Genomic DNA, 11,134 nt, shown 5'->3' with positions numbered 1-11,134 from the left:
GAGGAAGGAGTCGGGCCGCCCGGTCGTACAAAGGAGGGCGGCGGCGGTGTGCAGAGTTGGCTCGCCCAGCCTCGTCTCGCTCCCTCCGGCCCCCGCCCGCCCGCCACGCCGCGCTCAGGCATGCAACGGCGGCAGGGGCTTGAACGACTTGACAAAGGCCGAGTCGACGCACATGACGGCGCCGTTGCGGGCGTAGGTGGGCATCTGGGGCAGCCTGCAGAGCGACTCCCTCTTGCCCGCCTGGGCGCCCTGGTACGTGGCGGCGAGGCGCTCGGGTGGCTTGCCGCCCTCGACCCAGTCGACGAGGGCCTGGAGCGGATCGTCGGGTTTGGGACCGATGCCGCCGCCGCAGTGTCCGACGCCCGGCGCTACAAAGACGCGCAGCGAGTCGTCGACGTCGAGTCCGGCCGCCGCGGCCACGCTCGCCGCGACGCGGGCGCGGTAGTCCACCGTGCCCAGGTACGGCACGGCATAGTCGGCCAGGCCGTGCCAGCTGAGGATCTTGGTGCCGTGCCGAAACGCCGGTGCCAGGTTCGGCTCGGCGGAACCGATGACGTCGGCGTAGAGCTGCTGCGACTTGAGCACCATGTCGAAAAAGGCGGCGTCGTCGAGCGTCGTCGCGTCAAACGACGGCGTGCGCTCCACGGCGCGCGCGACCCACGCCTGCGACAGCGGCGACGGGTACGTGACGCCGTTGAGGTCGGCATCGTAGCCGTGCGCGTGCCACAAGGGCTGGCCGCGGTACGACCCGCCGTGCCAGGCCACGTCGGCGATCCGCGCCGCCTCTTTGGAAAAGACAAAGTCGCCCGGCGTGCCGCTGCCGATGCCCGGCGCGTCGCACCGGAACGGCTTGCCGACGACGCTGGCCGGGTCGAAGCGACACTGGTGCGGGGCGGCAATGATGCCGTCGGCCAGGCCGTCGAGGGCGTCGCACGCCTTGACCGCCTCGGCGCGCATCTGGGTCAGCTCGCACGCGGGGCCCTTGTAGCCGAGTCGGCTCTTGACGACGTAGCCGTACAGGCCCGCCGGCGTGAAGCGGTGCCACGACAGCGCGGGCGAGCCGGCGAGGATGCCGTCGTAGTCGGTCGGGTAGCGCTGCGCCTCGACCAGGCCCTGCCGGCCGCCGTTGGAGCAGCCGGACCAGTACGACTTGAACGCCCTCGCGCCGCCGTAGTACGACGAGACGAGCGCCTTGGCAATCACGCTCATCTCGTGCGTCGACAGGCTGGCAAAGTCGAGGAGCGCGTTGGCGTCCACCTCGTCCGTGCCCGGCCGGAGCAGCCAGTCGCCCGTGCCCGCCGTACCGACGCCCGCGTCCGTCGTCGCCGCGGCGTAGCCGCGCGAGACGGCATCCTCGAGATCCGAAGTCTGCGCCGCGTCGACGTAGCCGCCTCCCCCAAGGCCCAGGAAGCGGCCGTTCCACTTGGCTGCATCGGGAAGCAGGACGGTGACGACGACGTGGTCCCCCGTCGCTCCGTGCGTGAGGGCGATGTCGACGTGGCAGCGTCCCGTCTGCGGAGCGGCCTTGACGTTGAGGTACTTGACGTTGGGCAGGGGCGGAGGTTGGAGAGAGGCGCAAGGCGGGGTGGCGGCAGTGGCCGGCTTGCCGTCGCCGTTGCTGGCGTAGGCCGGGCCGACAAGCAGGGCCGCCGCAATCAGCGACGAGAAGCCCAGACGCATGTTTGAGGTGGGGAGGAGGGGGTTGATAGATGATCGAGGTAAAATCGGACCAGGCTCGGTGGCAGAGGCAGAGGCAGTGAAGAGTCGAGCGAGCGAGGCGGGCAAGGAAGAGCCGCCTGTGGGCCCCCCTTTTAATCCCTCTGCCCACTGCCCGCTCGAGATCCTCGACGCTCAGAGGCGGCGCTCGCCAGATGTCTGAAGATCGCCGGCCCTCAAGGCGAGACGGCGAGGGGCCCGGGCCTTTTCGTAGCACAGCGACTCCCGTCGGGAGCCCAACGTGGGCGCGCGACGGAAGTGGGCGCGATGGGTGGGCCGCGTTGCGCCTCGAAAGCTGACGGGCCAAGCGTCGCAGGGTGGGTGGGGTTCGAGCTCGACCTTGCAGTGGTCAGGAGGCAAGTTTGTCGGTAGTCGGCGAGAAAGCGAGGACCGCAAATTGCCAACCCACCTTGCTTGGGCCGGCCAGTCGAGACGCGGTCCCTGGCAATGCCGACGTGGGGCCTCTATCTGCTGGCTGTTAACCAGCACGCACGGCGGCTGAGCGCGAGATTGCCGCTGCCAGATCGCGGCCCCACCGCCCAGCGTCGCAACTACGACTCGGGGCCCGCAGCTGTCCGGCCCTCGAAGCGAGCCCAGCTTTGGGCGCTGTTCAGGTCCCTTTCGAGAATCATGGATGCATCTCCGCACCCTGGCAAGACAACTCTACCTGCGAGCGGTGTGGGGCATGCTGCACCGCCGGCGGCCTCACTCGTGCACTATGGTCGCATTTCGATTCGATTCGATTCAATTCGGCAAGCTCGCCCGATGATACATCTTCGGACTTGGATTGATGCTACATGGTGGGCGCCTCGCTCCTACGACGCCGACGCCGACGCCCCCCGATTCCATCCAATTTCCTTTTTCCCCCCGAGGTGCCACCGACCTTCGTCGCCGACGACACCCTCTTTGTTCTTTCCCAGTGCCCCTCCCTCTCGGCCGGGGACGCCTGCAACGCAGCCAGCGGCGCCGCTCTCGCCGCGCGACCCTACTTGTACACGCTGGTAAAGTTGGCAATGGGCGGGCGCGGCAGGAGGCCGCCGTGGCTCTCGACGCCCTCGATGCGGTGGAAGGCGTTGAGGTTCTTGTGCAGCACAAACTGGAAGACGCTGCTGTCGCCCTCGCGCGCCACAATGACGCTCGACCACAAAAAGTGGCGCCAGCGGCGGAACATTTCCTCGCCGTACTTGGCCACCACCTGGGCGCGGTTCGACTCCCAGTTCTCGGCCCAGCGCAGGATCGTGGCGCTGTAGTGGACGCCCGCCACGTCGACCGAGCGGATCTCGAAGCCGGCCTTTTCCAGCTGCGTCACGACCCAGCCCAGCGGCAGCGACGCGTCGGCGCCCGGGAAGACGTCGCGGTTCATAAAGATGCCCCAGTGGAGGCCGCCGTGCTGCCACGCCGGTCGCAGGCCGGCCACCTGGAAGACAAAGACGCCGTCGTCGTCGAGGAGCGTGTAGACGTCGCGGAGGAACTTGCCATAGTGGCGGATGCCGACGTGCTCGGCCATCTCGAGCGAGATAATCTTGTTGTAGTGGCCCGGCTGGACGGGGATGTCGCGGTAGTCGAGGTTGAGGATGCGCGCCTGCGAAGGGTCGATGCCGTTCTTGCGCAGGCGGTCGTTGCCGAAGCGCGTCTGGGTCTTTGCCAGCGTCACGCCCGTCACGTCGCAGCCGTAGTTTTTGGCGGCGAACGCGGCAAAGGTGCCCCAGCCGCAGCCAATGTCGAGGACGCGGTCCGAGGGCTTGAGGGCCAGCTTGGAGCACACGAGGTTGAGCTTGTTGTCCTGCAGCTCCTCGAGCGTCTCCTTGCGGTGCGGGTCCGAGATGATGCCTGACGTGTAGATCATCTGCGGGCCGAGGAACCAGGCGTAGAAGTCGTCGCCGCGGTCGTAGTTGTCCTGGATCTGGGTCTCGTCCTGCTTGGCCGTGTGCATGATGACCTCGGGCACCATCTGGAAGAGGACGAAGCGGAACTGGTCCCAGGTGAGGACAAACGAGCACCAGTCGGCGCGGTACTCGAGCAGCTCGAGGTAGTCCATCTTGGGCTCAATCTTGCCCGCAAAGTAGGCGTCGTGGAACGTCTGGTAGGGGATCTTGTTGTTGCCGTGGTACTTTGCGCGCAGCTCCGGGTCGCGGATGTCCATGTAGTGCTCGATGGGGCGGCCGGGCAGCGCCACCTTTTCGTTGATGCGCGGGCCAAACTTGGCCACGGCGATCCAGTAGGCGATGGTGACGGGGAGGCCAAAGACGGCCATGAGGACAAAGTACGAGAACCAGCCGAACCACTTGGGGTTGACAAAGGGGACGATGCGGAGCACGACGGCGGGGGCGAAGAAGATGAGGGCGGCGAGGTGGTAGTTGTTGAAGGTGCCGTTGCCCTCGGCGGGCAGCGGAGCGTTGGCGATCGTCGGCTGTCGAGGGGGGGCGCGAGGGCGGAGAACCAAGGCGGGAAGGAAAAGGGACGGACGTCAGCGAGGTCGAACGAGTGCTGGCCGCTGCCTGGCTGGCCGGTCGAGACTCACGTAGTTGGTCAGCCTGACTTTTCCACCGGGCGCCATCTTGGCCTCGGCGGGGCCGCTCTTGGTGGCAGCGGCGGCGGAGGTCGAGGCCGAGGAGCGGGAGGGGAGCTGCATGGCAGCGGCGGCGACGGCGGGCGAGGGCTGCGCGACGGGCTCGCGGGGGACAGCGACGGCAGCAGCGCCGGCCTTGTCGAGGACGTCGACGTCGTCGTCGTGGGCAGGCGGAGCGGCGAAGGCAGCAGCGCCGGCCTTGTCAAGGACGTCGACGTTGTCGTCGTGGGCAGGCGCAGCGGTGGCGGCAGGGACGGCCGGGGTCGAGAGGGAAGCCGGGGGCGCGTCAATGTTGGCGGCAATGGCAGCGACGTCGTCGGCCGTGACAGCGGAGGCGGCGGCAGGGACGGCAGGGCCGGACGACTGCTGGGCGTGGTGAGATTCGTAGAGGTGGGGCACGTCTACGGGCTCTGCGAGGCCGTGCTGGTCGAGGCTAAGGTTCTGGGCGAGCTTCTGGAAGCCGGCGGGGACACCGCCGACGTCGTTGCCGTGGTCCTCCATGGCGGGCGACGGGAGGGGAAGAGGGGAGGGTTGAGGGAGGGTCAAGATGGAATGAGGGGTCACGTAGGAGGAAGATGGAGGAAGGGAGGCAGAAGCTAGGTTGGGAGCGAGGGCAGGGGGGCCGAGAGAGGGAGGCTGACGAGGGAGCCCAGCGCGGGGTGAGTGAGCAGCGCCTCGCCCCCTCGAGGAGAAGAAACGTTTCTTCCCGAGCGGGCAGCAGGCCGGCAGAGCAGCGCAGAACTGAAGCAGAAGCAAAGCCCTCGCAGCCGGGCGTGCGTGCGTGCGTGCCTGCGTGGGCGGCCGCGGGTGGCACGGTGTTGCGTGTTGGGCCAAGGGGGGGCGCGCGCGCCAGCAGCTGGCCTGAGGCCTGCCGCTGTGAGCAAAGTCAGGCCTGGCCTGGCCTGGCAGGATGATTTGGCGCTGGCGGTCCGTGCCACTACTTTTTTCCCGATTGGCTTGCGCTGACGAGCCTCGACGTTGGCGCCCCGATTGCCTGGTTGAGCTGGGCTCGTGTGGAGGTGGTCAGTCGATCACGGGCCAGGCGAGGCAGGCGTTGGCAGCTGAGGCCACCGAGCAGCTCCACGCCCGACGCAGCCCAGACGACCGGCCGGTCAGACGTCTGGCCTGGCCTGACCAGGCTGAGAGAGAGAGAGAGAGAGAGAGAGAGAGAGAGAGAGGCTCAGCGGCAGCCCGAGGCCGGGGCTCGAGCTTGGGCCGCCTCCGCTGCTCCTCACCACCTCGATCCTCACCCCGCCACCCTTTTCCCGCCTCGCCTGCCATCGACGCGCCACCATCACCTCGTCACCCTCCGCGCCCATCTACCACTCCTTCCTGCTCCATCCTCGCGTGCTCCTGCCCTCGCCACTAACCCCCTCTCCGCGACATCGCCCGCGTCCCTGCGCTCACACCACACCCGCTGCGCAACACGCCCAGCCTATCTCCGGCCCGCGCACCCAACCACCTGCTCGCTTCACAACACCCTTGGCGCCCACCCTCAGGCAGGCTCCTCCCAACAACGACGCAGCACACCGCGGCCCACCTCCAGCCATCCACTCATCCCAGTGCGCCCGCTCCATCCGGCATCCCGACCGCTCTCTGCAGCACCCCTGCGCCCTAATTTCCTCCCCTGCCGCCACTCGCGAGGCACCCGAGCATACACCGCAGCCACACACACACACACACACCCTCGACCGGCGCACCCCGCACCCCGCAGATACCCGCCCTCTCGCCACGATGATGGCCGCTTCGTCCAGCCGCCTCCCGGCGAGCCATGAGTGAGTAGCCGGCCGCCCAGCTCACGCGCCCGCCCGACCTATCGCTGACCTCGTCGTCGTCGTCGTCGTCGTCGTCTCCGTCGCTGCCGCCGCCTGCTCGATTGATCGCCCGTTGTCGCGCCCCTCGCCCGGTCTCGCCCCACTCGTCCCTGTGTCACGCCCCTCGCCCTTCCCCCCTTACGCAGCGTCAACGCCACGTGGGAGGTGCTGGGCCCGGGCATCGACCAGATCATGACGCGGCTGCGCGAGGGCATGAACAACGCCGACTACATGAAACTCTACACCCTCGCCTACAATCACTGTACCAGCAGCCGCATGGGCTCCGGCTCCAGCGACCTCGGCTCCCTCGGCGGCTCGGTCGGCTCCAAGTCGGGCGCCAACCTGGTCGGCGCCGAGCTCTACAACTGCCTCATCCAGTACTTTCAGTCCCACCTCGCCGACGTACGCAAGGGCGCAGAGGGCCTCGCAGAGGAGCCCCTGCTCAAGTACTATGGCGCCGAGTGGGACCGGTACACGACCGGCGCACAGTACGTCAACCGCCTCCTCGCCTACCTCAACCGCCACTGGGTCAAGCGCGAAAAGGACGAGGGCCGCAAGCACGTCTACACGGTGTACATTGTGAGTGCGGTTCGGGAGGGGGCCGAGGCTTGTGCGATCGCAACCCGACCTCGCGCTGACCCACGCATTGCCCCCCCCCCCCCCCCCACTCGATCCGCCACTCGACAGCTGGCGCTGGTGCAGTGGAAGGAGCACATGTTCAAGCACGTGCAGAACAAGGGGCGGCTGGTCAATGCGCTGCTCCGGCAGATTGAAAGACAGCGCAACGGCGAGGTCATCGAGTCGTCGCTCGTCAAGAACGTCGTCGACAGCCTCGTCTCGCTCGGCCTCGACGAGGCCGACACCAACCGCCAGAACCTCGACGTGTACAAGCACGAGTTCGAGAAGCCCTTCCTCGAGGCCACCGAGCTCTACTACCAGGCCGAGTCGGACGCGTTTGTGGCGCAAAACAGCGTCACCGACTACATGAAAAAGGCCGAGGCGCGGATCAAGGAGGAAGAGGACCGCGTCGAGCTCTACCTCCACAGCACGACGCGCGCCAAGCTCGTCAACTGCTGCGACAACACGCTCGTCCGCCGCCACGCCGGCATCCTGTGGGACGAGTTCCAGACGCTCCTCGACCTCGAAAAGGCCGACGACCTGTACCGCATCTACACGCTCATGTCGCGCATCGTCGAGGGGCTCGAGCCGCTGCGGCAGAAGTTTGAGGCGCACGTCAAGCGCGTCGGCCTCGCCGCCGTCGAAAAGGTGGCCGCGGGTGGCGGTGGCGGCGATGGGGCGGCCGATGCGGGGCCAGGGGCGACGGCGACGGCGACAGCGGCGGCGGCCATGGAGCCCAACGCCTACGTCGGCGCGCTGCTCGACGCGCACCGCACCAACCTCGACACGGTCAATGCGTCGTTCCGCGGCGAGGCGGGCTTCCTGGCGGCGCTCGACAAGGCGTGCCGCGATTTCGTCAACCGCAACAAGGCGACGGGCGCGTCGACGAGCAAGTCGCCCGAGCTGCTGGCCAAGCACGCCGACGCGCTGCTCAAGAAGAGCAACCGCACCACGGCCGAGGCGTCGCTCGAGGACGCGCTGAGCGACGTCATGGTGGTGTTCAAGTACATCGAGGACAAGGACGTCTTCCAGAAGTTCTACAGCAAGATGCTCGCCAAGCGCCTCGTCAACTTTGCCTCGGCCTCGGACGACGCCGAGGCCAACATGATCTCGCGCCTCAAGGAGGCCTGCGGGTACGAGTACACGACCAAGCTCCAGCGCATGTTTACCGACATGGGCCTCAGCAAGGAGCTCAACGACAGCTTCCGCGAGGCCATGGCCAAGACGCACGACAAGGCCGAGCTCGACGTCGACTTTTACGCCCTCGTCCTCGCCAACGGCTTCTGGCCGCTGCAGGCGCCCACGACGGATTTCAGCATCCCGACCGAGCTGCTGCCCACCTACGAGCGCTTCCAGCGCTACTATGCCGCCAAGCACAGCGGCCGCAAGCTCACCTGGCTCTGGCAGCTGTCCAAGAACGAGGTCAAGGCCAACTACCTCGCCCAAAAGTACCAGTTCGGCACCAGCACCTTTCAGACGGCCGTCCTGCTCCAGTTCAACCAGACCGACGCCCTCACCGCCGACGAGCTCCGCACCGCCACGGGCCTCAACGACGCCACCCTCAAGCCCGTCCTGGCCATGCTCGCCAAGGCCAAGGTGCTCCTCCACGAGGCCGACAGCGACACCTACACGCTCAACACGTCGTTCAAGAGCAAAAAGATCCGCGTCAACCTCAACCTGCCCGTCAAGGCCGAGCAAAAGGCCGAATCGACAGAGGTCATGAAGACGGTCGACGAGGACCGCAGGCTCCTCCTCCAGGCCACCATTGTGCGCATCATGAAGGCACGCAAGCAGCTCCGACACGCAAACCTCATCCAGGAGGTCGTCGCGCAGGTGTCCGCACGATTCCAGCCAAAGGTCCCCGACGTCAAGAAGGTGAGTGCAGACATGCAGCGGCAGTGGCAGTGCCGGGCGGCGAGCGAGCGAGCGAGCGAGCGCCCTGACACGCGCGCCATTCCTGCTCCCCAACCCCTCCTCCTCCCCCCCCGCAGGCCATCGACCAGCTCATCGACAAAGAGTACCTCGAACGCGTCGAGGGACAGAAGGACATGTACTCGTACCTCGCGTGATCCGCGCACCCAGTCATGCAGCCATGTTTCTGCCAATTGCAGGCGCTCGAGATATGGCTTCCCACATTGCGGGTGGAGAGGCGCCTGCAAAGTCGGTGCGTTGCGTCTGACATGCTGGGCGGACGGTGGCAAGCCGCCCGGCCCGCACCCGTCCTAAGCACGGGCGAGAGCCCTCCAGCGACGATGCGTCTTTATCGTCCCCCCTGTCGTATTCTGCACTTCTGCCGCACTGATGCTTTGCGGAACATCATCGTTCGGTGTGCACGAACAGCGGCCAGCATCGGACGTGGCGTGGCGTGGCGTGGCGTGGCGTGGAGCTCTGGCATGCGTACCAAATCAAGATGGGGAGGGGGGGACATGTATTTGTTCACCGCTTCGGTCGCTCGCTCGCATCTGGTCGGTCTGTCCTGTCCATCTTGGCACTGTGATCTACTTTCAATTGATCCAGTCGTCATGTCTCTCTGCCTCTGTGTTCCTTGAACATCTGGACAGCGCGATGCTCTCCTTGACTTGCTACACTTCATCAGTTCCACACCGACTGCCTGCCTGCTTGCAATACAAGGACCCCTGACCAGCAATACAAGGACCCCTGACCAGCCCCCCCCCCCCCCCCCCCCCCTTCCGGCTTCGCCGACAAGAAAAGAAAAGAAAAAAACAAAAAAAAATTAAAGAAAAGCTCTCCACTTTCTTTTCCGAGGGCAAAAGATTGGAGCGTCAGGGGATTGAACCCTGGACCTTTGCCTATCTGGGTGACTGAACACCCTTGTGCCGCATCAGAAGATGTGTTGCGAAGGCAACGCTATACCACTTAGCTAACGCCCCTGAGGAAATCGACCCCTTTTGATAGTGGAGTTGTATCACAAAACTATAATCAATTCGACATCTATGGCCATCCTGGCAAGGCAAGACGAGCCGGCTTCGGCCTGGATCTGTCCCTGTCATGCCCTCGGGGTCTTGCACTTTGGCCCGGATCTGTCCTTGTTATGCCCTCGGAACCTTGGGACTTACCGTCGGCCGAGGCCGTGGTGTGGACCAAGAGAGGTTGTGGGAGAGGTAGAGTGGCGGGACTCGGTATTCCGTCCAGGCGGAGCCGGGCAGCCAGGTTTCGTATGGCCGTCGGCTGCGGAGGTGGGGCTGCCTTCTTGCGAGGAGTTGGCCGGGCCTGCTTCGATCGACGCTGCGGTTGCGATGGCGATGGCACTTGTGGTCCTTGATTCGCTAGACCCAACTTGGTGTCGATCCTAGTGGGCGTGCACGAGGGGGTCCGGATCCGTGCTGGCCTTGCGATGCCGCACGGCCGAGTGGAGAGTGTGGAAGGCAAGCAAGCCATGGTCGCTGAGGAGGTGGCCGACGTTGGCGTGCGGGATGTGACGCGCGGAGAAGATGGCCAGGTCGCCGTCCCTGGCCTTGATGTGAATGCGAGACGCATGCCTCGCGGTTCTAGTCGTTGGCTGCGACGAAGCACAGGACGAGGACGCCGCCGCAGCGTTTCTGACGTGGGCCTGGTCGCTCGACGCAGCGCCAATCGTCAGCGGCGAACAGTTGGTGCGGCTGACTGCATTGCGAGGGCTTGACGATCCTCGTGTCGCGCCTCGCAGCGAGCGCGGTCGCTCGAGGCTCGGAGCTCGCGGTCGAAGCTCTCTTCGCCGCCTGCCACCGCGGCCACGAGCCGGTCGGCGCCGTGGTAGATGCGAGTGATGCGGCCTACATCCGGTGGAGCAACGAGGGCTGGTCGGATTTGGGCAATGGCGGTGGCGGTGACGAAGATGGTGGCGGTGACGAAGATGGTGGCGATGATGGTGGTGATAAGATGGCGGCTGCTAGGTTTGGCCAGCTCGTCGGGGCTGGGCCTGGGTGCCGGCTGGGCTGCGTGCGCAGAGGGCCGGCGAGCCAGGCCAGCGGCAGAAAGGGTTGGCCGCGCCCAATGGCGCCCGGCCTGGGGCCGGGGCCAGGGCCGAGCAGCACCACGGGCGCGCTCGGGCAAAAACGCGGCCCAATTCGCATGCGAGGCCTCCTTCCTCCTTCCCCTTGACCACCACCACCACCACCATCCCGCGTCCTTCTTTGACTCGCCAACCCCTCCTTTGCGGTTCCGGTTGGGGACCGCCCTTCGTCATTGCCCGCCTAGAGTGCTACTCGGCTGCCATCGCTAGAACCACACAAACTCCCCGCCATGGATGCCTCGGAGCGCACCACCAAGCGGCGCCGCACGTCGAGCGCCGCCAGCCAGCAACGCGACGCCGCAGCAGCGGCGGCTGCCGCGGCCACGCTGGCAGACGGCAGGACGTCGATGGCCGCAGCCTCGCCGCCTCCGCCGCCCNCCGTCCGTNCGGCGACGACTACCGCTC

At 66.4% G+C, this 11,134-nt stretch overlaps 3 protein-coding genes across 3 annotated transcripts; 1 reads left to right on the top strand and 2 right to left on the bottom strand.

Annotated features, from left to right (window-relative positions):
• Positions 1–114: 114 nt before the first annotated feature.
• PFL1_02425 (uncharacterized protein) lies at positions 115–1,680 on the bottom strand (the record flags this gene model as incomplete). The annotated part of the gene is made up of 1 exon (XM_007879937.1): positions 115–1,680. The coding sequence occupies one exon, from the start codon at positions 1,678–1,680 to the stop codon at positions 115–117; it is 1,566 nt and encodes a 521-aa protein (XP_007878128.1).
• Positions 1,681–2,701: 1,021 nt separating this feature from the next.
• On the bottom strand, positions 2,702–4,786 carry PFL1_06855 (uncharacterized protein; the record flags this gene model as incomplete). Its single annotated transcript, XM_007879947.1, has 2 exons — positions 2,702–4,126; positions 4,238–4,786. 2 exons carry the CDS (start codon positions 4,784–4,786, stop codon positions 2,702–2,704), a joined length of 1,974 nt encoding a protein of 657 aa, XP_007878138.1.
• Positions 4,787–6,019: 1,233 nt separating this feature from the next.
• Positions 6,020–8,786, top strand: PFL1_02424 (uncharacterized protein; the record flags this gene model as incomplete). The annotated part of the gene is made up of 4 exons (XM_007879936.1): positions 6,020–6,060; positions 6,246–6,678; positions 6,787–8,592; positions 8,709–8,786. 4 exons carry the CDS (start codon positions 6,020–6,022, stop codon positions 8,784–8,786), a joined length of 2,358 nt encoding a protein of 785 aa, XP_007878127.1.
• Between the last annotated feature and the right edge of the window lie 2,348 nt (positions 8,787–11,134).

Source organism: Pseudozyma flocculosa, assembly GCF_000417875.1.
Source record: "Pseudozyma flocculosa PF-1 unplaced genomic scaffold scaffold00006, whole genome shotgun sequence".
NCBI lineage: Eukaryota > Fungi > Basidiomycota > Ustilaginomycetes > Ustilaginales > Ustilaginaceae > Pseudozyma > Pseudozyma flocculosa.
The sequence above is the reverse complement of the archived record's forward strand: the minus strand, read 5'-3'. Positions and strand labels throughout refer to the sequence as shown.